General features: G+C 53.0%; 2 protein-coding genes across 2 annotated transcripts in view; both read left to right on the forward strand.

The window, feature by feature from the left end:
- The first annotated feature begins 268 nt into the window (after positions 1-268).
- On the forward strand, positions 269-15,153 carry LOC124081139 (beta-crystallin B1). The gene is made up of 7 exons (XM_058573600.1): positions 269-448; positions 1,722-1,870; positions 2,335-2,488; positions 2,755-2,873; positions 7,601-7,733; positions 11,732-11,874; positions 14,920-15,153. The coding sequence occupies exons 1-7, from the start codon at positions 269-271 to the stop codon at positions 15,101-15,103; spliced, it is 1,062 nt and encodes a 353-aa protein (XP_058429583.1). The 3' UTR covers positions 15,104-15,153.
- A 7,050-nt stretch (positions 15,154-22,203) lies between these two features.
- Positions 22,204-23,050, forward strand: part of Tpst2 (tyrosylprotein sulfotransferase 2) — a 43,265-nt gene continuing 42,418 nt past the window's right edge. Inside the window, exon 1 of the mRNA XM_046427261.2 lies at positions 22,204-22,284. The gene's annotated coding sequence lies outside the window, so the exon portion shown is untranslated. The remainder of the gene's footprint in view (positions 22,285-23,050) is intronic.

Here is a 23,050-nt window from a genome sequence, read left to right on the forward strand (position 1 = left end):
AGTGAGACCCTGTCTCTAAATAAAACACAGAACAGGGCTGGGGGTAGGGCTCAGTGGTCGAGGGCCCCTGAGTTCAATCCCTGGTACCAAAAAAAGGGGGAGGGACAAAAAAAACTCCGAGGCGCACGTTTCCAAGGAGAAAGAGAGGCAACGGGTTCAAAGGTGGCTGAAGACACAGCGAGGGGTAGGAGCGTGGGAGACAGCTTGGGGTGCCACACCTGGATTTGTGGAGGCCAAAGCATGCTCTCTGGGTTTTGCAGGAGGAGCCATGTCTCAGCCCACCAAGGCCTCGGCCACCGCCGCCGTGAACCCAGGGCCCGATGGCAAGGGGAAGGGGACCCCGCCCACAGGACCAGCCCCCGGCCCTGGTCCGGCCCTGGCCCCGGCAACCGTGCCCGTGCCCGTGCCCACGGCCAAAGCAGGGGACCTGCCTCCTGGGAGCTACAGGGTAAGGACCCGGCTGGGCTGGCCGGCTCGGTGCCCCCGCTGTCCCCTTCCTGTGCGGCCCTCCTCCCCGCTCCTCTCTCCTCCTCATTTCCCTCCTTACCCCTCTCCTTTCCCCTGTTCCTGTTTCCCGCCCTTCCTGTCCCTCCTCCGTCTCTCCTGCGGCGCCTCCTCCTGCCCAGACACAAATGTGCCCCATCTAGAGGCCAGGAAAATGGTCAGGGGTCTCAGTGCACCTGGAAAGAAGGGACCCATCGAGGCGCTGTGACATGACAACTGAAATGTGCCACGTCCCCCGACAGGGACCATGGCCGTGCGGTCAGCCTGCACAGAGCCCGCTCAGAGCGAGTCAAAAGCCACGAGCAGAAAAGGGAGAGGGGCCTGTCCCTGGAGAGTCACCCGGGCAGCAGGGGGCCTCCTGGAGATGGGTCCTGGGGAGCCTGGATTTGGTTTGGACCTGGGGGCCAGAGCTGACCACCCTTGATTCATGATATGGCTGACCGTTATTTATGTAGGTTTATTCAATCATTAATTTTACTTTATTTGTTTGTTTGTTTGTTTTTGTGCCAGAGATTGAACCCAGGGGCTCTTAACCACTGAGCCACACCCCAGCCCTTTTCATGTTTCATTAGAGACAGGATCTGTCTGAGTTTCTTAGGGCCTCGCTAAGTTGCTGAGGCTGCCCTCGAACTTGCGATCCTCCTGCCTCAGCCTCCTGAGCCGCGGGGATGACAGGCGTGCGCCCCTGCGTGCGCCCAGCTTACTTTATTTTTAACAATGCAGCAAGCACCTGCAAGCCCACCACTCATGTGCAGGCCAGGGCTTGGTGGAAAGTCTCTACCTGACCTAAGGTTATTTTCTTATATTTTAATACATTGTTCCTTTAAAAATATGGCTTGCTTTTCATTTACTCAAATCTGAAGTATGTGATTCTCTGCGTTTTCTTTTTTCTTGTCACTTACTGTGAGATCCCTAGGGTTGAGCATCTCTGCAATTGTCCCTTTGGGTCTGCTGTATGACATGACTGTCACCCTCCTGCCAAGAACCCCACACCTGGTTGGCCCCCAGTCTTGTTCGGAAACAAAGCGGCTGGGAGGTGCTGTTTGCTTGTTTGTTTTGAGACAAGGTCTCACTGTGCTGCCCGGGCTGGCCTCAAACTCCTGGGCTCCTGTGATCCTCCCTGCTCAGCCTCCAGAGTAGCTGGGACCACAGGGACACACCACCGTCCAGTCTTGGCTGGGGTGCTCTAATCCCTGACTCCCTGGGCTCTAACTCAGACCTTGTCATGGACGGACCAGCCTGGAAGTGGAAGTGCTGGTCAAGGCAGCGGGAGCCCCTTTCTTTTACAGCTGGGGACTCAGGGGCTCAAGAAGGCAGGAAGCTGCCTGTGCTCAAGTGAAAGGCAACACCTTCCCGAAGCGGGTTGGTGAGCGCATGACAAACCCAAAGGTGGGGCTCAGTGAGGAGAAGTCAGATCGAGTTCTCGCCGGGGTTGTAGAGGGGAGCCTGGCCAGCATTTCCTATATCCGGGGCTGCAGATAGAGAAACAGATCAGGATGGGCACAGTGGCACACATCTGTCATCCCAGCAGCTTGGGAGGCTGAGGCAAGAGGATCGTGGGTTTGAGGCCAGCCTTTGCACCTTAGCAAGACTCTGTCTCAAAATTAAAACAAAACAAAATTTTAAAAGAAAAAAAAATTGGGGATATAGCTCAGTGGTAAAGCCCTCCTGGGTTCAATCCCCAGGACCAAAAGGAAAAAGAGACAGATCAGCCCAGACCTTTGGCAGAAGGGCCCTTGGCCGTTGGAAGAGTTGGGTAAAGGGGACAAGGATGAAGAGAGGGAGAGAGACACAGAGAGACCCAAACCCCAAGCAGCAGTGACTGGGCAGTGTTGTTACTGGTGCTGCTAAGGGGCGAGCACAGGGGCAGACACTGGAGCCCCAACTCCGGGGTGGAGGAGGAGCAATCCAGGAAGGCTTCCTGCAGGAAGCGACATCTGAACCCAGAACATGCTGTCTGGTCCAGAACCTGAGTCAGCACCAGGTAGGTGCTCCAGGATGGGGGGTGTGGTAGAGAGCATCCCAGGCTGGAGGAACACACCAAGAAAGTTCTGGAAGGGAGGCCCAGGCGTGCCTAATGATGGTGCAGATCTTAAGTGGGGGTGGGTGCGGGAAGACAGGGTCATCTCACGAAGCATGGCTCCTGACGCTGTCCTGGGCCTCGTGCACACCCTGCTCCGATATGACCACCACCTGCCTCCGTCCAGGTGGGTTGGTTTGAACCTCACGCTGCCCCCTTCCCTCTTGCAGCTGGTGGTCTTTGAGCAGGAGAACTTCCAGGGCCGTCGGGTGGAGTTCTCCGGGGAGTGCCTGAACCTGGGGGACCGTGGCTTTGAAAGAGTTCGCAGCCTCATCGTTGCCTCTGGACCGTGAGTGTGGGCAGGGTGGGGACGCTCCCTCTGCCGTCTGTGGTCACAGATCGATGACATGATAAGAGCACGTTCTCCAGGCTCCCGCTCTGGGCCTGGCCCCTGCTACTGCCCCCTCTGATTTCCCACCCTCCCTGCAAACCTCAGGAGGAGACAAGCTTTTCCTTCCCATTTGACAGACGAGGAAACTGAGGCTCAGAGAGGTGCTCTGATTAGTATAAGGTCACACTGAGGGTGAGTCACGTCTGGGTTCCAAAGTCTGTTTCTACTGCAGAAGGAATTGGAGCCTATTCTGAGGGCAGGAGGAGGCCAAGAATCAAGTGTCCACTACTGTCCCCTTGCAGGGGCATCAGGCTGCCCTGGGAATAATAATAAGCACCAGCAGAGTATCCAGTAGGTCTCAGGCACTGCGGGAGGGCTTTACCTTGCTGGCCGCCCGTTGTAGTATGACAGAAGAGCGGTTCTTTTAGGCGGAAGGGGTACCAGGAATTGAACCCAGGGGCACTTGACCACTGAGCCCCATCCCCAGCCCTATTCTGTATTTTATTTAGAGACAGGGTCTCCCTGAGTTGCTGAGGCCTCACTAAGTTTCTGAGGCTGGATTTGAACTCATGATCCTCCTGCCTCAGCCTCCCCAGCCGCTGGGATGGCAGGCGGGCACCACCGTGCCCAACCAGAAGAGCTATTCTTATCCTCACTTAAACTGGGGCTCCCAAGGGCTCAGGGCATTGGCCAAGGCCACCAGGTCGGCGTTTGACTCAGGTTGGTCCATCCTTCGTCAGGTCCCCCTGCCTGTTCTCACTCTGGCTTCTCTGGGCCTTGATGACCCCCACGGACAGCAGAAATGCCCGTCTCTCTGACGGACTGGCTCTCCCAGCGCCAGCTGCTGTCAGCTGAGGCCAGGGTGCTGGGCCATTCCCAGGACAAATCCCACGCAGCCCCTCTGCTCTGGTTCCCCACTCCAACCCCCCAGGGGGCTTGTTGAGCCTGCATTGAGAGCTTCTGGGAGATGGGTTTTGAGGTCAGACTCGTCCAACTCTGTCCTTGGCCTTGTGTGGCCTCTGCGCCTCATTGCTGAGTTAGGGGGAGTCATGAGCCCACCTCGCCCTGCCTGGGTCATTCTTGGGCCTGGAGGAGGAGATGCGGACCGGGGCCAGCACTGTGTGGGCATCCAGACATGGCGGCCCGTCCCCACCCCTGGCCCTGGGAGCTCCCCCAAGCCCAGGTAGGTGGCTGCAGGGAGGCGGGTGGGGGGGCAAGAGTGCCTCCTGTGCCCACCCCACCCCCACTGTGGTCAACAGCCTCAGCCCCACCCCGGCCCCCAAGCCCAGCTGGGAACAGAAACTGCCGGATGTGGCCAGCTTGGGGTTTCAGGCTGCTTTGGGGGCTGTGACTCAAACGCAGAGTATTTCACCTCAGAGACAGAGCTGGTGTCTGCTCTGTGCCCAGGGCTGTGCCCAAAGGGGACAGACATGGCCCTGTGGTCCACAGGGCTGGGTTGGGGCCAGCATGCCTGTGGGAGAAAAGGAAGGAAGGAGATGGAGTGGCCGGGGGAGGGAAGGCGTGCCTGCCTGAGATCTGACCCCGCCGTGTGACCTTACGCTAAAGATGTGGCCCCTGAGCCTCCATTTCCCTGTCAGTGAACTAAGATTCCCAGCCCTTCCTCTGCTGGCTCAAAGAAGCCATAGTGGATGAGAAGAGGCATTGACGTAGCTATTTAACATTTCCCATTCTTGCCGGGCGCAATGGTGCAGGCCTGTAATCCCAACGACTCTGGAGGCTGAGGCAGGAGGATTGAAAGTTCGAGGCCAGCCTTAGAAACTTAGCAAGGCCCTAAGTAACTTAGTGAGGCCCTGTCTCAAAATAAAAAGTAAAAAAAACCATCCATTCACCCATCCATCTATCCATCCACCCATCCATCTATTTATCCATCTACCCATCCACCCATCCATCATCCATCTATCCATCCATCATCCACCCATCCAGTGGTTAGGTACCCCTGGGTTCAATCCCTGGCACCAAAACAAAAACATAAACAAAAACTCCTCATTCTTCTAACAAGGCCTCCCCGGGGGATGTGGGGGAGGGTGAGCAGTGTGGCAGCACCACACGGTGTTGATCTCTCCTTAAGCTCAGACCTGCGGCCGCTTCCCTTCTCTCTTAATCATAAATGATGCTATTTATTATGACTACTCTGTCGGATCTTTCACACACGCCATTCAGGAGCTCACATCCTGACAAGGTAGTGACAAGATTTTCTTTCTTTTACTGCCCAAATGACAAGCAAGTCAGCGGTCAGCTGAGTCCAGTGAAGTTGCCCAGGCTGGCCTGAAACGGGTGATCCTCCTGCTTCAAAAGGGCTGGGGATGTAGCCCAGTGGTAGAACACCCCAGGTTCAGTCCCCAGAACTGAAAAAGAAGGGGGTGAAAAACATGAGCTGGGATTACAACCCAGGTCTGTTTCCAGATTCTCTGTTCTTTTAAAGGTTTTTTTTTTTTTTTTTTTAGTTGTAGGTAGACACCTTTATTTCATTTATTTATTTATTTTTATGGGGTGCTGAGGATCGAACCCAGGGCCTCACGCGTGCCAGGTGAGTGCTCTACCGCTGAGCCACGACCCCAGCCCCTGATCTTATATTCTTAACACTGACAAGCACCTTCTTCTAAGCCTCCCTCCCTTTCAGCCCATGCATCCAGCCAGACGTATAGTCTCCATCCATTTCCCTTCTCACTCTTCTTTGCATATACCTATAGATCAGTCCGTGTAGCCCTCAGCCCATTATCTAGCCATTCTCTGTCATCCACTTGTCTATTCATCCATCCATCCATGCGTTCATCCACCCAATCTGTCTACCCATACACCCATCCATCATCTATCTATCTATCCATTCATTCATCCATCCATCCACCCATTCACCCATCCATCTATCCATCATCCATTCATCCTCCACCCATCCATTCACCCATCCATCTATCCATCCACCCATCCATCTATTTATCCATCTACCCATCCATCCATCTATCCATCCACCCATCCATCATCCATCTATCCATCCATCATCCACCCATCCATCCATCATCCATACATCCATGTATCCATTCATCATTCATTCATCCATCAGCCATTCATTCACCCATCCATCTATCCATCCACCCATCAATCTATTTATCCATCTATCCACCTACCCATCCATCATCCATCTATCCATCCATCATCCACCCATCCATCCATTTATCCATCATCCATACATCCATGTATCCATTCATCATCCATTCATCCATCACCCATCCATTATCCATTCATCTATCCATCCATCCATCCATCCATCCACCCACCCATCCATCCTTCATCCATCATCCATACATCCATCATCCATCCACCCATCATCCATCCATCCACCCACCCATCACCCATCCATCACCTATCTATCATCCATCCATCCATTATCCACCATTCATCATCCATCCATCATCCATCCATCCATCAACCATCTATCATCCATCCATCTATCATCCATCCACCAATCATCCATTCACCCACCCACCCATCACCCATCCTTCACCTATCCATCATCCATCCACCCACCCATCCATTTCCCTTCCACTCCAGACCAGAGCTAGGGCAGATCCAGCATAAGCCCACATTTTCGACTCTTTCCCTTCAGTTTTAGTGGTTCATCCCTCAGATCAGGACCTGAGGGTTGGTCCAAGATGACACATCATCACTGCCATCCTTCTGGGGACAGGAATACTAGCAGCCCCCAGGGAGATGATGCCCCGTGGCCATGCCCCTCAGCCCTCCCTTGTCCCTGGGAACTCCTGAACACTTAAAAACACATAGAAAGGTCCAGCGCCCCTCAGCCTTCTCCTCAGAACCATTGGCCCCTCCAACACAAACTCACCTTCCATCCTAAGTCAGGATGTGCAGAGAGATGGGGAAAGCTCCCACTGGACTTCAGATTCCTAATTAGTCCTCGTAAAGGACAAATGGCATGTCACACGTCACCCTCCTCTCCCACGGCCCCATACCAGCTCCTGGGCATCATTTCCGGGATGCTGGGCCAGTCTCTGTGAAACTCATATCAGTTTTCCTCTTAGTCCTGTGCCTCCGGGGCTATCAGCTATTTAATATGTCTCATTTTAAATGGTTTTGTTGAACACAAATAGATATATTTTAGAAGGACTTTTGAAGCCCTTTTATAAGTGGAAAACTAGTATCACTTATCATAAGTTAAAAAGTATCCATAAAAAAATATCACAAGGAGCAGGAAAGTGTCACTGTGATCCCCTTGCCTGCTCAGGACTGGGCAGGTGACCTGTTTTTCCTTTCTTACAAAAAGAGAGACTGGTGATTGTTAAAGGCTCATTAGCATGAGGGACTTTCTCTTTGCTGTTACCTGGATTTAATGAGATCTCTTTTTGGGATCACTGGGCCCAGGTCCTTGTAATACTCAAAGCGTGTGTGAACCTTACAGTTGCAAAAGGTTTGCTCAGATAATCACACTCGATATCTCATTTCAGCTTTACCAAGTCCTGAAAAATAGGTATTTTAGTGTAGAGGAGGAACAGCCACCTGCCCCTTGTTACAGAGCCTAAGGGGTGTGTCCTAGAATGAACCCAGGCACCCTAGGCCACTGGGATGTCCCTCTTGGCCTCAGGGCTGCTTTGCCAGAGGAGAGGGAGGGCATGGGCTGACCTTTTCTCTGTCCCTCCCCCTCCCACATCCAGCTGGGTGGCCTTCGAGCAGTCCAGCTTCCGTGGGGAGATGTTCATCCTGGAGAAGGGCGAGTACCCTCGCTGGGACACCTGGTCCAGCAGCTACCGGAGTGACCGGCTCATGTCTTTCCGGCCCATCAGGATGGTGAGTGGGCTCCGGCACAGGGGCTGGGGATTCTGTGGCGTGGGTCAGAGGCAAGTCTGAGGTCCCCCTGCGACCTGGCAAGGGAAAGAGAGAAGGAATGGTGGACAGAGAAGCCTGAGGACCCTGGGTTGTCAGACACCCATGGGTTCCTGAGCTCATCCATGTGTCCAGCACCCGGGCACTCACTGTGGGCACCAGGCTTTGTCCCAGGAACCCCAGGCAAACACCACCTCAAAAGCAGGTGTTTTGCCAGGCACAGTGACGCACGCCTGTCATCCCAGAGCTCGGGAGGCTGAGGCAGGAGGATCGAGAGCTCAAGGCCAGCCTCAGCCACAGCAAGGCCCTAAGCAACTCAGTGAGACCCTGTCTCTAAATAAAATACAAACTAGGGCTGGGGGTGGGGCTCAGGGGTGGAGTGCTGCTGGGTTCAATCCTGGTACCCCCAACCCTGCAAAAAGCAGGTGTCTTCCTCATCATGTGGAGATTGGAATCAGCCTCCCAGCGGTGAGAGATAAAGGTTTCAGTGTCTCCCTTGATTTTTGGAGGTGGCATTGTCATATCCTTGATGCCACCTTACACCCTCCTGGGCAGCTCTAAATCCCAGGGCCATCCCCAACGTCCCGTGGACAGTTGTGCCGTGGATAACAAGGGGTGCCTGTGGAAAGGCCACCGGGGCTTCCTGGTAGTCAGCCTCCTGCCGTGGGAGTCGGAGGCGGTAAGTGGAGCCAGCCCACGTGACTGTGGTATTTGCAGAACGCTGAGTCGACAGTGAGTCACCAAACCACCCATCTGCCTCACCGATGGCAGCCCTCTCCAAAGGTAACCGACTTTTGTCTTTCGCGATGGAAAATTCATGAGGAATTTTCATGACTGTGGTTGGCGGCTGCCCGTGTGCGGGGAGCCGCTGTTGGGCACCGCCACACTTACCTTCCCGGAGTCCCAGACACAGCCTCCCCCGACTTCCTCAGCCTCGAGGCTGAATTATCAGCCTTCCTAATGGACTCTTTGTAAGAATTCCTAGGTTTGTCTCCCCGTCATTGAATGGCCTTATATGACCATCTATGCCAGGGAGCTTGTTGGAAGAGGGGTCAGGGCATTTCCAGAAACTTCCAGAAGTCTGCTGGCTGAGGTAGTGGCACTGACATTTGGTGCTGTTAAAACTCAAAAGTTGGCCACTCTGCATGGAGATGTGCTGTCAGGATATCATACAAACCTGGGGTTGAATTTACAGTAAAACATTTTTTTAAAGAGTGTAAGACACGTTAATATTATATGGGTCACCTATTATGATTACAATATTTGTAGATATATTTGTTTACATAAATTATAGTATTAAAAATTATTTTTGGTACCAGGAATTGAACAAAGGTGCTTAATCTCTGAGCCACATCCCCAACCCATTTTTAACTTTTATTTATAGACAGGGTATTCATAAGTTGCTAAAGACCTCACTAAGTTGCTGAGGCTGGCTTTGAACTTGCAATCCTCCTGCCTCAGCCTCTTGAAACCACAGGTGTGCGCCACTGTGCCAGGCTAAAAAAAAAAAATTAAAATTAAAATTAAACTTCAACAGCTCAAACCCACCCAAACCAATTAATTCCAAATCCCTGGCTACTTCGGCCAGGTCCTGTTCTAGGCCCCAGGGGCACAACATCAAGATCATTGTCCCCGTGGTATTCACACTATGCTCAAGAGGCAGCTAGTGGCCAGGTGCAGTGGCACATGCCTATGATCCAAGCAGCTCGGGAGGCTGAGGCAGGAGGATCGCGAGTTCAAAGCCAGCCTCAGCAACTTAGCAAGGCGTTAAGCAACTCAATGAGACCCTATCTCTAAATAAAATGCAAAACAGGGCTGGGATGTGGCTCAGTGCTTCAGTGTCCCTGAGTTCAATCCCTGGTACTGAAAGAGAAGAAAGAGAGGCGGCTGATGGAAACTTAATCAGTCTGTAGTCCCACACCATGGCGAGTGCTGTCCGGGCCACGCAGCCTCATGAGGAAAGTGAAGGGGGGAAGTTGGGGCTCTGATGTTGGGGGCTGGGACTGGTCAGGGAAACTGGCTCCTGAAGGTTGGGACCACATCGGCCACGAGAGGACCGAGTGTCCAGGGGTACTGTGTGCAAGTGGGGTGAACAGGGTGTGGCCGGGACAATAGGAACTGCCCGTGTGGCTGCAGCAGAGAGGGGGTGGCGAGGGGCAGCAGATGGAGGGATTCCAGCAGAGGACCGTCTTGCAGGCTCTGATTGGCCGGGTCTTGAGGGGTCTGTTCTTGGGCTCACCAGCATCAGGGAGCCGTGGGCTGGCTTCACCTTCCTAGGACCCCAGGTCTGTAACAGTGACAGGTAATGGCTGTCACCATAAGGTGGCCACCATGGGCTGGTGACCACACTGCAGGCATTTTTCACCATGGCTCCATGGTGCCGCTGACCCATCCCTGCCTCACACCACACACTCACACAGCGAGCACTTGCCCTTCCACACGCCCACCACGCACATGCGCACCTCCCACCGTCCCCTCTGCTTCTCCTCCGCCTCAGCCTCCTCCTTTTCCACCTCACACACTCTTATATAACCGCCAAGGCCCCCCTCCGATGTTACCCTTGGGTGGGGCCTTCCCTGGCCCCTTTCCTGCCCTCTGGAAGAGGGAACTGACTTCCCTCATCTACAGTCTTTCACGGAGCCTTTCATAGAGAGATGCTCCTGCAGCATGACCTTCTCCCGAGGCCAATAATACTGAATCAGCCCAGCACCCGTTTACTGAGCACCTACTATATGCTGGGTGCTTTGCCTGCCTTTCATGGAGCTCCCACAACAGCCCTCATGTCTGAAAAAACATAGCATAAAAACCAAGGAAAAAGAGGCTCAGAATGAAGGGCTTATGGCCACAGAGCAGGTCAGGGACAAGGCTGGGACTTAAACTCGGCTCTGCAGACATCAGAGACCCTTGAGGTCAGCGCTATTCCTGCTGTTCTTGCCCATCCACCTGGGCAGCAGCTCATCCCTTGGGCCTAGAAGAGCTCTTTTGAAAAGATGGGTGATTGCTGCCCTCAGAAATAACTGGTATGAGGCGGGCGCCGCAGTGCACACCTGTTATCCCAGCAGCTCAGGAGGCTGAGGCAGGAGGATCTTGAGTTCAAAGCCAGCCTCAGCAATAGCAAGGCACTAAGCAACTCAGTGAGACCCTGTCTCTAAATAAAATATAAAAAAGGGCTGGGGTGTGGATCAGGGGTTACGTGCCTGGGTTCAATCCTGGTATCAAAAAAAAAAAAAAAAAGAAATAATAAGTATGCTAAAAAAACAAGATCCAGGGTCATGGAAACACTGATAGGTAGTGGAAGTGAGCACCGAGTCACATGGCCACCGCAGGGATTGGCCTCTGACACTGTTGCTGAGCCCTGAGTTGAGCAGGTACAATTCCCAGTCCCAGCCTGAGAGGACTGTAAGTCCATTCTACAGGTGAACAAACGAGGGCTCCGAAGGGCTGGGTAAAATGCCCAAGGTCCCCAACACATAAATATCAGATGTGGGATTTGAACCCAGACCTGTGTTCCCCTAGTGCCCTCCGTGACTCCAGGGTCAATTCGTAATTCCAGGAACCAGCTGACCAAAGGGCGTTTGACTGAGCTCCTGACGGCGGAGGGACACGGATTTCTCTGAAAGCTTTTGCACTTCACTGGCTGTGTGTCCTTGATCAAGAAAGTTGACCTCTCTGGGCCTCTGGGCCCTGGATCACCATAACAGAAATAACAAATGCATTTTTGAGCATTTAGCGCAAGCCGAGAATCGTGCTCAGTGCTTTGCATGGATGGATTCACGCCACCTTTGTGTTACCCAGTGTCACAGGGGCTGACGGCTCCTTTTCACAGATAAGGCAGGTCCTTCCAGGCCAGGTAGCAGTGCTCTCTGGAGACTCGGTCCTCCCTCTCCACGCCCGGAGGCCCCACTAAAGGTCCCCTCCGCTCCTCCCTACTTCGCGTTGCCGACCCAGCCTCTCCTCCGCAGGACTCCCAAGAGCACAAGATCAGCCTGTTTGAAGGGGCCAACTTCAAGGGCAACACCGTGGAGATCCAGGAGGACGACGTGCCCAGCCTCTGGGTCTACGGCTTCTGTGACCGAGTGGGCAGCGTGAGGGTCTCCAGCGGGACGTAAGCACCTTCTCCGGTCCCCGCCCCAGGCCAGCGCAGAGGGCTCCAGGGCTCCTGGGGAGGCCACTCCCCACCCTGGACTCCCAGGGGGTGCCCCATGGTGCCAGCAGGGCGCTGTTCCCCTGGGGACCCAGGGACTTGAAGGATTCCATGTCGGGTGATTGGTTCTGAAAAGCTGGTGATGGAGAAAGGGACGTTGCTGGATCAGAGGGGGACTAAAGGACTCCTGGGGGGCGGTCAGAGCTGGCGTGGATGCAGGTCAGCCTGGGGGCAGGGCACCGCAGGGAAGCCTGAAGCCCCTCAGAGGGGCAAACCTGTCAGGAGAGGGTCTTGACCCCCATCCAATGTGCTGAGGGTCCCCGTGAGCACCTGTTCCTCTCTGAGCGTCACTCTTGCCCCCTGAACAATGGGTAGACAAGACTTCCATCTAAAAGGGAACTTTCTGCTTCAAAGTCCCAAGTGTTAAAGATTTCCAAGCCAGGCAAGGTGGCACCCGCCTGTCATCCAGGCGGCTCGGGAGGCTGAGGCAGGAGGATCGAAAGTCCAAAGCCAGCCTCAGCAAAAGTGAGGCCCTAAGCAACTTAGAGAGACCCTGTCTCCAAATAAAATACAGAATAGGGCTGGGATGGGGTTCAGGGGTCAAGAGCCCCTGAGTTCAATCCCCATCACTAAAAGAAAAAAAAAAAAGATTTCCAAACAGAGGGCTCCACGAGCCTATGTTCATGAGAACACAGGGAAGGGCCAAGGCCCAGAGAGGTCACCTTCTCCATCTCCCTGCCCTCCAGCCATCAGGCCAGGTGCCCTGGTCTCCTCTGGCAAATGTGAGCCTCCTGTCTCTCCACCTCCAGATTCTTCCCAAGATCCCACAGTCGTCTATGGGAACTTCTTCTTGTTCGTTTCTTTTCCCTGAAAATGGAACCCCGTCTCCCAAGCCACCTGAAATACACTGAGTCTCTCCAGAGAGGGGGGCACTGCGGTAGGACACGGCCCAGGGGACAGGAGCAAAGAAAGCCCGGTTCCTGTCTCGGGAAGCTTACCCTGCCCAGCAGGGGAGACCCCAGGTCCCCGTGAGATGGTGTCCAGAGATGCCAGGAACAGAAGGCTCAGATAAGACACCCGCGCTGCCAGAGGTCAGAGGGGGCAGGACAGTTGTGGGGACCGGGCTGTACGTGCCGCGGGGGAGGGCGGGCAGGGGTTTATGTGCAGAGGCTGAAGCTTTAGCAGACTTGAGAAATGAACAGTGTCCAGGAGAGGCCACAGGCATGATGATGGAAGTCAGGAATGATAATAATAAGTCTTTAGAGTGTTTACCACAGAGTAAGCCCTGGGCCGGCCCCTTTAAATGGGTAGTTATCACATCCTCATCAGCAACCAGTGAGGGAGGTGTGTCTCCACCCCCACCTCCTGCACGGTGCCATCTGCACCTGGATTCTCACAGCCTGTCAATGGCAGAGCTAGGATCTGAGCCCTGGCGCATCTGGATTCCAGAGTGTGTTCCCAGCCTCACTTATGCACAAAGGAAACCCATCTTGTGAAACCAGGCTCTCCCTCTTGTTCAGCTCAATAGCAACCAGTCCCTAAGCCCTAGACACACATATTAATCCCATTCTTCCCTGAGCCCCGGGTTTCCATGTCCAGTGGATGAGTATTAGTCTCCTTACCCCCCACAGGCAATGTGCTTAGCAAACACTGTAGGTGTGGCTTTTCCATCTGACCCCAGAACACACTTCATAAACCAGGCACCAGCAGCCAGATGCCATGGTTATGCCTGTCATCTCAGTGGTTCAGGAGGCTGAGGCAGGAGAATCACAAGTGGGAGGCTGAGGCAGGAGGATCGCAAGTTGGAGGCCAGCCTCGGCAACTTAGACCTTAAGCAACGCAGTGAGACCCTGTCTTAAAAAAAAAAAAAAAAAAAAAGTTGGGGATGTAGCTCAGTAGTAAAGCACCCTTGGGTTCTGTCGCAAGGGGGCAAAATTGCAACATAAGCAGTCGAGGGGAGAAATAAAGAATATCCATGCTTTATTCACTCAAATCACTCTATACAGTTTCACTCTATAGGTTCTTAATCAAGAAAATAACAATCCTTAATGCTGGGCACTGCAATAGACATGATCAATTCACAGCAAACAATTCTAGATTACTTCTAAGCACTGCAAAACACACTTGATCGTGACAGGCTAGTGACAGACATTCCCTCTGTGTGCTAAGTTCAAAAGTCCTAAGCCTTAGGCTTTCCGTCCAGCAGATGGACACTCACTCAGACCGCCGTGATCAGGTCCAGAACCAAGGCAGGCTTTTCCTGGTGTGCAGTGGACGACCCGTTGAGGAGGGGGTCGTAGGGAGGAGTTGCTCTCTCACCAAGGTCCAGACAAGGCGGTAGAGTTTGAGAGCCGTGAGGATCACGCCGAGGCTCAGGAGATGATGACAAGGGATGGGTTGTCAGGTCCTCATCAGGCTCTCCAGCTCCAGTGCATCCTTGTTCTGGCTGGCTGAATCCCTGCTCATTTGCTCTATTATTTATACTAAATTTTAGGGGGTTTTTTGACCCCCCTTTCCATCCTTATCAGCTACCATGGGATTTCCCAGGGACATCATTTACTACCCTGGGGTCAGAAGCATCTGGTCTGGTGGTCACCACCAGGATCTTCTCGCCTTTCCCTCTTCTCAGGCGAGGACAGCCTGCCCGGGGCTTCACTGTCTTCATGGGGGTGAGGGGAAGTGACTTGTGGGAGGCCACCCTGGAGGGCTCTGTGGTGTGCCTGGTGAGACTGCAGGTCAAACTGGAGATTTTAAAATGGAATGGCTTAGGCTCAGGCCTCAGGCCATCCTCGCAGGTTCAATCCCCAGAATCAAAAAATCATAGAGCAATAAACTAGCCACAGGCCACTTTCCGGAGGAGGGAATGGAGGCGAATCAGAGAAGTGAAGACCTTGCTTAAGGGCGCACAGCAGAAAGGGGCGGGGCCAGGTCAGAAGAGCGGCCCCCAGGGCTGAGGGCAGCTGGAGACCGCCGCCGCTCTCCATGCTGCCCCCTGCCTCTTCGCAGCTGGGTCGGCTACCAGTATCCAGGCTACCGCGGATACCAGTACCTCCTGGAGCCCGGCGACTTCCGCCACTGGAACGAGTGGGGCGCCTTCCAGCCGCAGATGCAGGCCGTGCGCCGCCTGCGTGACAGGCAGTGGCACCGCGAGGGCTGCTTCCCGGTGCTGGCCGCCGAGCCCCCCAAGTGAGTCCGCTCTGCATCCCTCCCGCGCCCCCCCGCCCCCGCCCCCCAGCTCATTGTCCCCGTCTTCCCCAGGCAAATAAAAGTTCCTAAAGCCGAACGTCTCCTGAGTCTGTGAGCCCAAGTGTGTTGCAAGGTCCCCCTCGGTTGCTGCACGGTGGCTTCCTCTTAGTCCCAAAATAGAAAGAGCAAATGAGGCAAAGGGGTTTTGTTTGTTTGTTTTTGTGGTACTGGGGATTGGACCCAGGGCTTTGTGCAAGGCAAGTACTCTACCAACTGAGCTATGTCCCCAGCCCCAAGGAAAGTTCTTTCTACACATCATCCTGGTATATCTTTCAGACTACTCTAGGGGGTTGGAGGAGTTAGGATCATTCCATTTCACATGTGAAAAAATTGAGACTCGGAGAGGGGAAGCGACTCGCCCTAGGTCACACAGCTAGCAAGTCTAGACTTGAAGCCAGGCACGAAATCTGTGTTTGCAAACTCTCGGATCTTTCGTGCACCACCTCCTTGTTTTATTGTATTTTATTCCATCGGAATACCACCTGGTCTGTTATGTACTCAGAATTCTTATTTACACAGACTAACTGTGTTGTACCTAAATGCACCGGTTCGTAAATAAAACTTTAGAGCACTCCAGGTAGTAGACCATCAGTATCCGATACCAGAGATAGAAAGCAATCCTATAAATAAATCAAATACAATTTAAAGAAGAACTGAGTTCTCAGCAGACACCACTGCCCACCCAAGCCTCTGAGCCGGTGCCCTACTTGCTCCCTGGATTAGCAAGCATCAGAGAAGAATTCGAAAGACACTCGCCCACCCCACGCCCCCCCCCCGCCCCCGCCTGATTCAATCAATGAAGATCCAACATTGTGTTTGTGTGTCTGTTTGGTGTTGTTGAATCCTGGTCCAGGTTCCACCCGGAGCCATCTCTGTTGGAAGTCCCCACCAGTGGTTATTGACTCCTGTGTCAACAGTGGACAGTAACCATAGATCCATGCAGGAAGCCTGGGGGGTGTTGCTATGGAGCTCTCCCGGGAGGAGGGAGTACCTAAAGGACGAAGCTCGCTTGGTGGACAATGAGGGAGAACAGCATGGTTCTCGCTACCCCATATGACACTTCTGCACAGATGATAGAAAAGATGTCTCGAACTCAAGACATTTTACTGTCATCTGTCAGAAATTATTGATATGGATCTGTATTGTCTAGAACATCACTATGGCACCTTGTACTGTGCCCAACTTGCACAGCTGTACTTGGCGGCCCTGCAGCACCATGCGTGAAAGGATGTGTGAATTCTCTTCCTTTGTTGGATGCTGGGAAGTGTCAGGCAAAGAGCTTCTGTCCCCAGGGTCTCATTCTTTCCATTGGTAAAGTAGCAGCTCAAATGTCCTTCTAGCCCCAGGACTCTGAAGCTGGGATTCTATGGTTCCAAAGCCCCACCAGACTAAGACTCTGTTATTTAGCTCTAATCTTCTGTGAGTCTGGTTTTAAAGTCAAGCTACAAAAGATTCCCATCTCAAGTTTTTCCTTTTTTTTTTCGTGTGTGGGGGTATTAAGGATTGATCTCAGAGGCACTCGACCACGGAGCCCCATCTCCAGCCCTATTTTGTACTTTATTTAGAGACAGGGTCTCATTGAGTTGCTTAAGACCTCACTGTTGCTGAGGCTGGCTTTGAACTTGCGATCCTCCTGCCTCAGCCTCCCAAGAGCCGCTGGGAAGACAGGCGTGTGCCACCGTGCCTGGCCTAGCCTGAGTTTTCTAAGGTTTTGAAAAAACAGAACTGTGTTTTTTGATCATCAGAACTTTTATTTTATACATCTTCTTTTTTAAAAAAAATATATATATATATATTTAGTTGTAGTTGGACACAATACCTTTATTTTATTTATTCGTTTTTATGTGGTGCTGAGGATTGAAGCCAGCGCCTCGCTCGTGCTAGGTGAGTGCTCTACGCTGAGCCACAACCCCAGTCCCTATTTTATACTTCTCAGAAGAATTATTTTGGACTTATTTAGACAGCACAGTTTTCTTTTCAGTGTATCAATCTGGTGGGTCCTATAAAAAGAAAATATGCAAGAAATGTCACCCGTTAAGTTAGTCCTAAGACTTCTTTGCCGTCGTAGTGCAGAGCTCCTGGATTGCTTTCTACTCAGGACATCTTCATTTTCTCCCGGGCGCTAACCTGGGAAAACAGGGGCCTAGCAGCACGGCTGATGCAAGGCGCATCGCTGGCCAAAACAAACAGCAGACAGGACGGGAGGAAGGAAGAAAGTCATTATTTTTTATTTAATGTATTGTTTTGATAGCAAGTTGACGAACACGGAACATGTTGTCATCAAAACAGAACGTTTAAAATTAGAAGCAAAAATAAGCAATAAACCTGAAAGAAACCAGTGAAAAACAACACATCCAAAGGCCTCAGTGAGTGTCACCGGGGAGCAGTACCCCTGATGTCCCTGCCTCCGTCCCAGTTCCAACCAGCCCTCGAAATGGCAGCAGCTGGAAAATAGAGCCACCACATAACCCAGCTGTACCACTCCTCGGTATTTACCCTGGAGAATTAAAGTCACCTTACTACAGGGACACAAGAGTACCTATGTTAATAGCAGCACAAATCATGGTAGGCAAAGTATGAACCAGCCGAGGAGTCCATCACGGGGTGAATGGATAAAGAAAATGTGGTGTGCGTACACAATGGGGGTGGGGTTTTTCTGTTGTTTTTTTTTTATGGTACCAAAGATTGAACTCAGAGGCACTCCACTACTGAGCCCCACCCCCAGCCCTATTTTGTGTTTTATTTACAGACAGGGTCTCACTGAGCTGCTTAGGGCCTCGCTGTGGCTGAGGCTGGCTTTGAACTCACAATCTTCCTGCCTCAGCCTCCTGAGCTGCTGGGATGATAGGCATGCGCCACTGTGCCCGGCCAGAATGGGGTTTTATTGGGCCATAAGGAAGCACAAAATTAGGTCATTCATAGCAAAATGGATGGAACTGGAGAACATGATTTTGAGTGAGATAAGTCAGAATCAGAAAATTATCTTTATGTTGTTTATTTTTCCTCATTTGTGGAAATGAAGGAGAAAAAAAAAGGGATACCATAAAAGCAGCAGGGAGACCATTATGATGGAGGAAGGGGGCAGGGAGGGAGAGGGCAGGGAGAGGAAGGCGTCAGGGAATTGAGCAAATGATGTTTTATGTAGATGGGAGCAGGCTGCCACGAAACCCACCATCTGTATAAAATATGGGGTGATAAAAAAGGAGGGGGCCAGGGCTCAGAGCTAGAGCGCTTGCCCAGCACACGTGAGGCACAGGCTTCGATTCTCAGCACCACATAAAAAATAAAGTATTGAAAAAAAAAAGGAGATACATTAGAAAAAAGAAATATGGGACCAGCTCCCACCTGAAGCCGAGCTACAGAAACCAAAGATCAGTAACATTCTTGCCGTAAACTAAAACTTCCAGTTTCAATTTCATCAGGTGTTCAACTAAAAACAAATAAAGTGCTGTTGGGGGAGATCTTGGAGGAAGAGCTGGGATTGCAGGTGCCCACATGTCCCCCTTCTTGGGAGCTTCACCACGGTGGTTTTGCCCAGGCAGGGACTTTGCCCTGGACACCGGCCTCAGAGCTCCATGCTGCCATGTCTCAAGGCTCTCTTCCCAGGTCCCAGATCTTTGAGTGACAGGCCTCTGGGAGGACAAAGTATCGGAGTTACAGGACATCCGTTCCTATCCATGGTAAGAGAAGGCCACTCACAGTCTTTCAGGCACTGAGGTATGACCCAAGGACAGTGTGTGCCTAGGCTACGGGGACAAGGGGACCACTCCCGAAGAGATCAGTGGCACTGACCACTACTGAACAGACAGTGGATGCTGATGGACACACAGCAGCTGAGTTTCAGGGGAAATCCGTGGTTCTGGGGTGCCCCGGGCATTCTAAAGGGATGGGCATCTTGTTGAGAGTCACGTTGCCAGGACAACCTATCCCCTGGGGCTGATACCCAGGATCCAAGAGTGACAACCTGGATATCCAGCTAGGAATAGAGAGTCCACCTCCCTCTCCCCTCACCTCCTGCCCACTGTGGAGCCACCTCCTGCAGCCAATGTGCTGGAAACGGGGGGAAAGAGGCCCAAGCTCAGATTCCTGATGGAGCCTCTGTTTTTCCACCTGTTCGATGGAAGAGATGGTCATAAATCCTCAGAAGCAGCAGAGAAGAGTCAATGATCAGGTTGACCCTAACACTCAAGAGTCAAGTGCACAGTAACTGCATAAAGCAAGTGTAGTTATTGAAACAGCATCTGCATCATCTTCTCGAACATGCGAGCCGGGACGAGTTTTAGAATTGATGTGTTTTCTGCTACAGTGATACTTCATGCCTTTGACAGATACTGATCCAGGACCTTCTAAGTGCCAAGCACTTCTAAGTGTCTGCGATCTGGAGAAACAGGTTGGGGGAGAGGACGGAGGAGGCCCCCATTCTGGGTGTCGCCGGGCTGGTGATGCAGACAGGAAGGAGCTCTTTCATCTTCCTTGAAGTCACATCAAATTCCTGGACTGTGTGGTCCAGGGTCTAATCCATGTGTGAGTGGGGGAGGTTAGGGTTCCTCAAGGAGTTGACAGGCAGATTGAGTCCCGCATGGTGGGCTGAGCTGGAGGTCTGGGAGGAGAAGCCCCAACTCAGACATCAAAGAGCCATTCTGGTCCACCTTTCTTTGCCCTGATGCTGACAGCTGCCCGTTCTGTCTTCCAGACATCTCTGGAACTAGAACACTTCAATCCCTCCCTGGGCTGGCTAACCTGCCCTGGATTCTTTCTTTCTTATCTTTTTATTTGCTACTGGTGATTGAACACAGGGGCACCTGACCACGGAGCCAGGGAGCCACAATTCCCAGTCTCACTGAGTTGCTTAGCACCTCGCTGTTGCTGAGGCTGGCTTTGAACTCGAGATCTTCCTGCCTCAGCCTCCTGAATCGCTGAGATTGCAAGCATGCATCCCCACACCCGGCTGCCGCGGATTATTTCAACAACCTCCCAAATCATCTCCCTGTCTGCTTCTCCATGCAGCAGCCAGAGGGGTCTTTGCAGAAAGCACAGCTAACCACACCCTTCCCCAGGAACACCTTCCCTTGTCTCTCTAGGCTGCAAGATAAAGCCCTAATTCCTTCCCCTGCCCATGAAGCCTTGCGGCATCCAGCTGTGCAGACCCCTCTGATCTCTTTTCACCTCTACCACATCCTGTCCACTCTGCACTTCCTGCAAGTCCTCCTGCTCACCTCCTTCCTGCGATGCCTTTGCACCTGCATCTATCCACCCACACCCAAGCTCAGGCGTCAGTTTAAACACCCCTGGCTCCTTCTCCCTGGATCAGGTCCCCTGGCTCCAGCCTCGACTGGTGCACTGCTCACTTTACTGGGATGTCTTGCTGGAGGATCCAGTTTCCCCCATTTGGTGGCAGGGCTCCACTCCCCTTGTTATCTGCTGAATTTCAGCTCCAGCATCGAGGCGACCAGCAAATGCTGTTACTGCAGTGCTATTAAACAAACACCCTCATTCTGACCGCTTTTCTTTGATCTCCATTTCTTTACCCACAAAACAACATGATAAAAGATTCCCTGTTAGTTTTTAAGGTGTGTGCCCATCGATCAGGCACAGGAAGTTGCTAATATGCTCTCAATAAATACTATATGATGTTGTTTTTATTGATTCCAGACCAATAATGACCTGCTCCCTGGAGGCAGTGGATTTCATTTTGTCAACCTGAGCATCTCCTACACGGCAGGCGCTGTTTTTGGGACACAGGAATGAGTTTGGACACGTGGTCAAATTACTGTCTGTGTGCCTTGATTTTGTGTGTGCATGTGTGTTTTATTATCACAGAAATTCACTTTAGGTAATATACACATATATGCATATGGTAAAAAAAAGTTAAAAGAGAAGAAAGGTCTACTGTGACAAATTAGTATGTATCCCTTTCTCTCCTTTCCATCGGGCATTCAGTGGATATACATATAATGCATTGACAAGTCTATTGTTTTCTCCATTTTGCAGATGAAAACAGACACAGGAGTTATAGATCTTAGTTAGGCTCAATTGAGATTTACCAGCCGGGATTTTTTTTTTAAATTTTTTAATTTTATTTTATTATTTTATTTTTTATTTTTATTTTTTGAATTTTTAACCTTTATTTATTAGTTTTCGGCGGTCACAGCATCTTTATTTGTATGTGGTGCTGAGGATCGAACCCGGGCCACATGCATGCCAGGCAAGCGCGCTACCGCTTGAGCCACATCCCCAGCCCCATGGATTTTTTTTTTTTTAAACCAGGGATTAAACCCAGGGGACTTAGCCACTGAGCCTCATTCCAGCCCTTTCATTGTTATTTTTTATTTTGAGACAGGTTTTCTCTAAGTTGCTTAGGGCCTAGCTAAGTTGCTGAGGCCAGTTTTGAACTTGCAATCTTCCTCCCTCTGCCCAGCCGCTGGGATTACAGGCGTGCTCCACCACGCCTGGCTAGCCACGAGTTTTATTTCATTCTTGCATGTCAGGGTTTCTTGAACTCTTGCACTATTTATGTTTTAGGCTGGATAGTTCTATGTATGTGTGTGTGTGTGTGTGTGGGGGGCTGTCTTATGCACTGTAGAAACCCAGGCTTTCTATCCTCTCCAAGTCAGTAGTCCCCCTTGCCACATCTCCAGTTGCAACACCCCAAATTTGCCAAATCTTGGGGCGAGGGTGGGGCGGGAGGATGTTTGGGTAACGTCGCCCCTCCCTTGTAACCACTGACGCTATGACTACTCCTCTCAACCCGACCTCTTTTATTTCTGTTTTACACAAACAGTGGCACAAACGCACCCTGTCTGGCTCTAGTGTTTTCCTCGACACCACTTTTTGGTGATCCTTCCCCGTCGCTCGAGGTAGAGGCGCTGAGCTGGCTGCGGACGCAACAGCTTGCAGACCGGCTCCCCGGCCGAGAGGGCAGAGGCCCGCCCCTGACACTCCTCTGCGCTACGAGCGCTCGGGAGGCGGGCTTGGGGGCGTGGCTTTGACGTGGGCGGGGCCGCGACGGGACCGCCCCTCGTGGCGTCACGGCGCCGCGGCCCTGCCCCGCGCGGGCGCCAGCCCCTCCCCGGCGGGGCGGCTGGCGAGCTGGGAGAGCGCGGCAGCGGCGCGGCGTTTGGCACGGTAGGTGGTCCCGGGCGGCGCCGGGGGCCTGGGCTGCAGCGGGGCGCGGGCGGGTCGGCCTTGGGCTCGGGAGCCCCGTCTCCGCGGCTTCCTCCGGGCCCCGCTCGCTGCGGGGCTCGGGGCTGCGAGCCGGGAGGCGGCAGCGCGGGCGCGCGGGCGTCCGAGGCTCCGCACCCTCCCGGCTACCCGAGCGCCTCCCGCGGGGCGCGGCACACGCGGGCCCAGGCCACCGCGCCCCCGCCCCGGAGAGACCGGGAGACGCTCAGCTCCGTGTGTGCGCCGGAGGGCGGGCGCGACAGTGGCGTGTCACCGCCTTCGGAGTCCCCAGCCCCGCCCCGGCGCGCGGGGACCCCCAGGCGGCCGCCTGGGCGCGTGGAAGTTAACTTGCGGCCGCCGAGTAGCGCGGCGGGGCAGAAGTGGAGGCGCGCGGGGGGCGGAAATTGCTGGCTGGGGAGCGGAGCGCCGAGCTCGGAGAAGGGGAACCCTGGTGGACTCGGAGGTCACTCGCGAGGGGGGTCCCGAACTTGGCCGGAGGAAACCCCCTATCCAAGTCCCGGGTAGCCTCTCCCTCTCGCTGTGAGCCTGACAGAGGTGCTTCCTGAAGGCGGGATTGGTGGCAGAGCGAGGGGGACAGGGTCACCAAGGCTGGCATTCCTGACCTGGCAAGTCATTTATTATGTGAGCAGAGATCAAGGTCTGACTTTCCCACTCAGAGGCCCATCCCCCTCGAAGGGAGGATGGAATCCTTAAATGGCACTATACCTAT

This window comes from Marmota monax, unplaced genomic scaffold (assembly GCF_021218885.2).
Source record: "Marmota monax isolate L192 unplaced genomic scaffold, Marmota_monax_Labrador192_F-V1.1 WCK01_AAM20220418_F8-fsc00177, whole genome shotgun sequence".
Taxonomy (NCBI): domain Eukaryota; kingdom Metazoa; phylum Chordata; class Mammalia; order Rodentia; family Sciuridae; genus Marmota; species Marmota monax.

Excerpts from the sequence above, each read along its gene's own strand:
- LOC124081139 (XM_058573600.1), top strand. The coding sequence starts at position 269 with ATGTCTCAGCCCACCAAGGCCTCGGCCACCGCCGCCGTGAACCCAGGG. Across the intron at positions 2,489-2,754 it reads AGAACCTGAGTCAGCACCAG|CTGGTGGTCTTTGAGCAGGA; the intron begins GTAGGTGCTCCA and ends TCCCTCTTGCAG. Across the intron at positions 11,875-14,919 it reads GTGAGGGTCTCCAGCGGGAC|CTGGGTCGGCTACCAGTATC; the intron begins GTAAGCACCTTC and ends GCCTCTTCGCAG.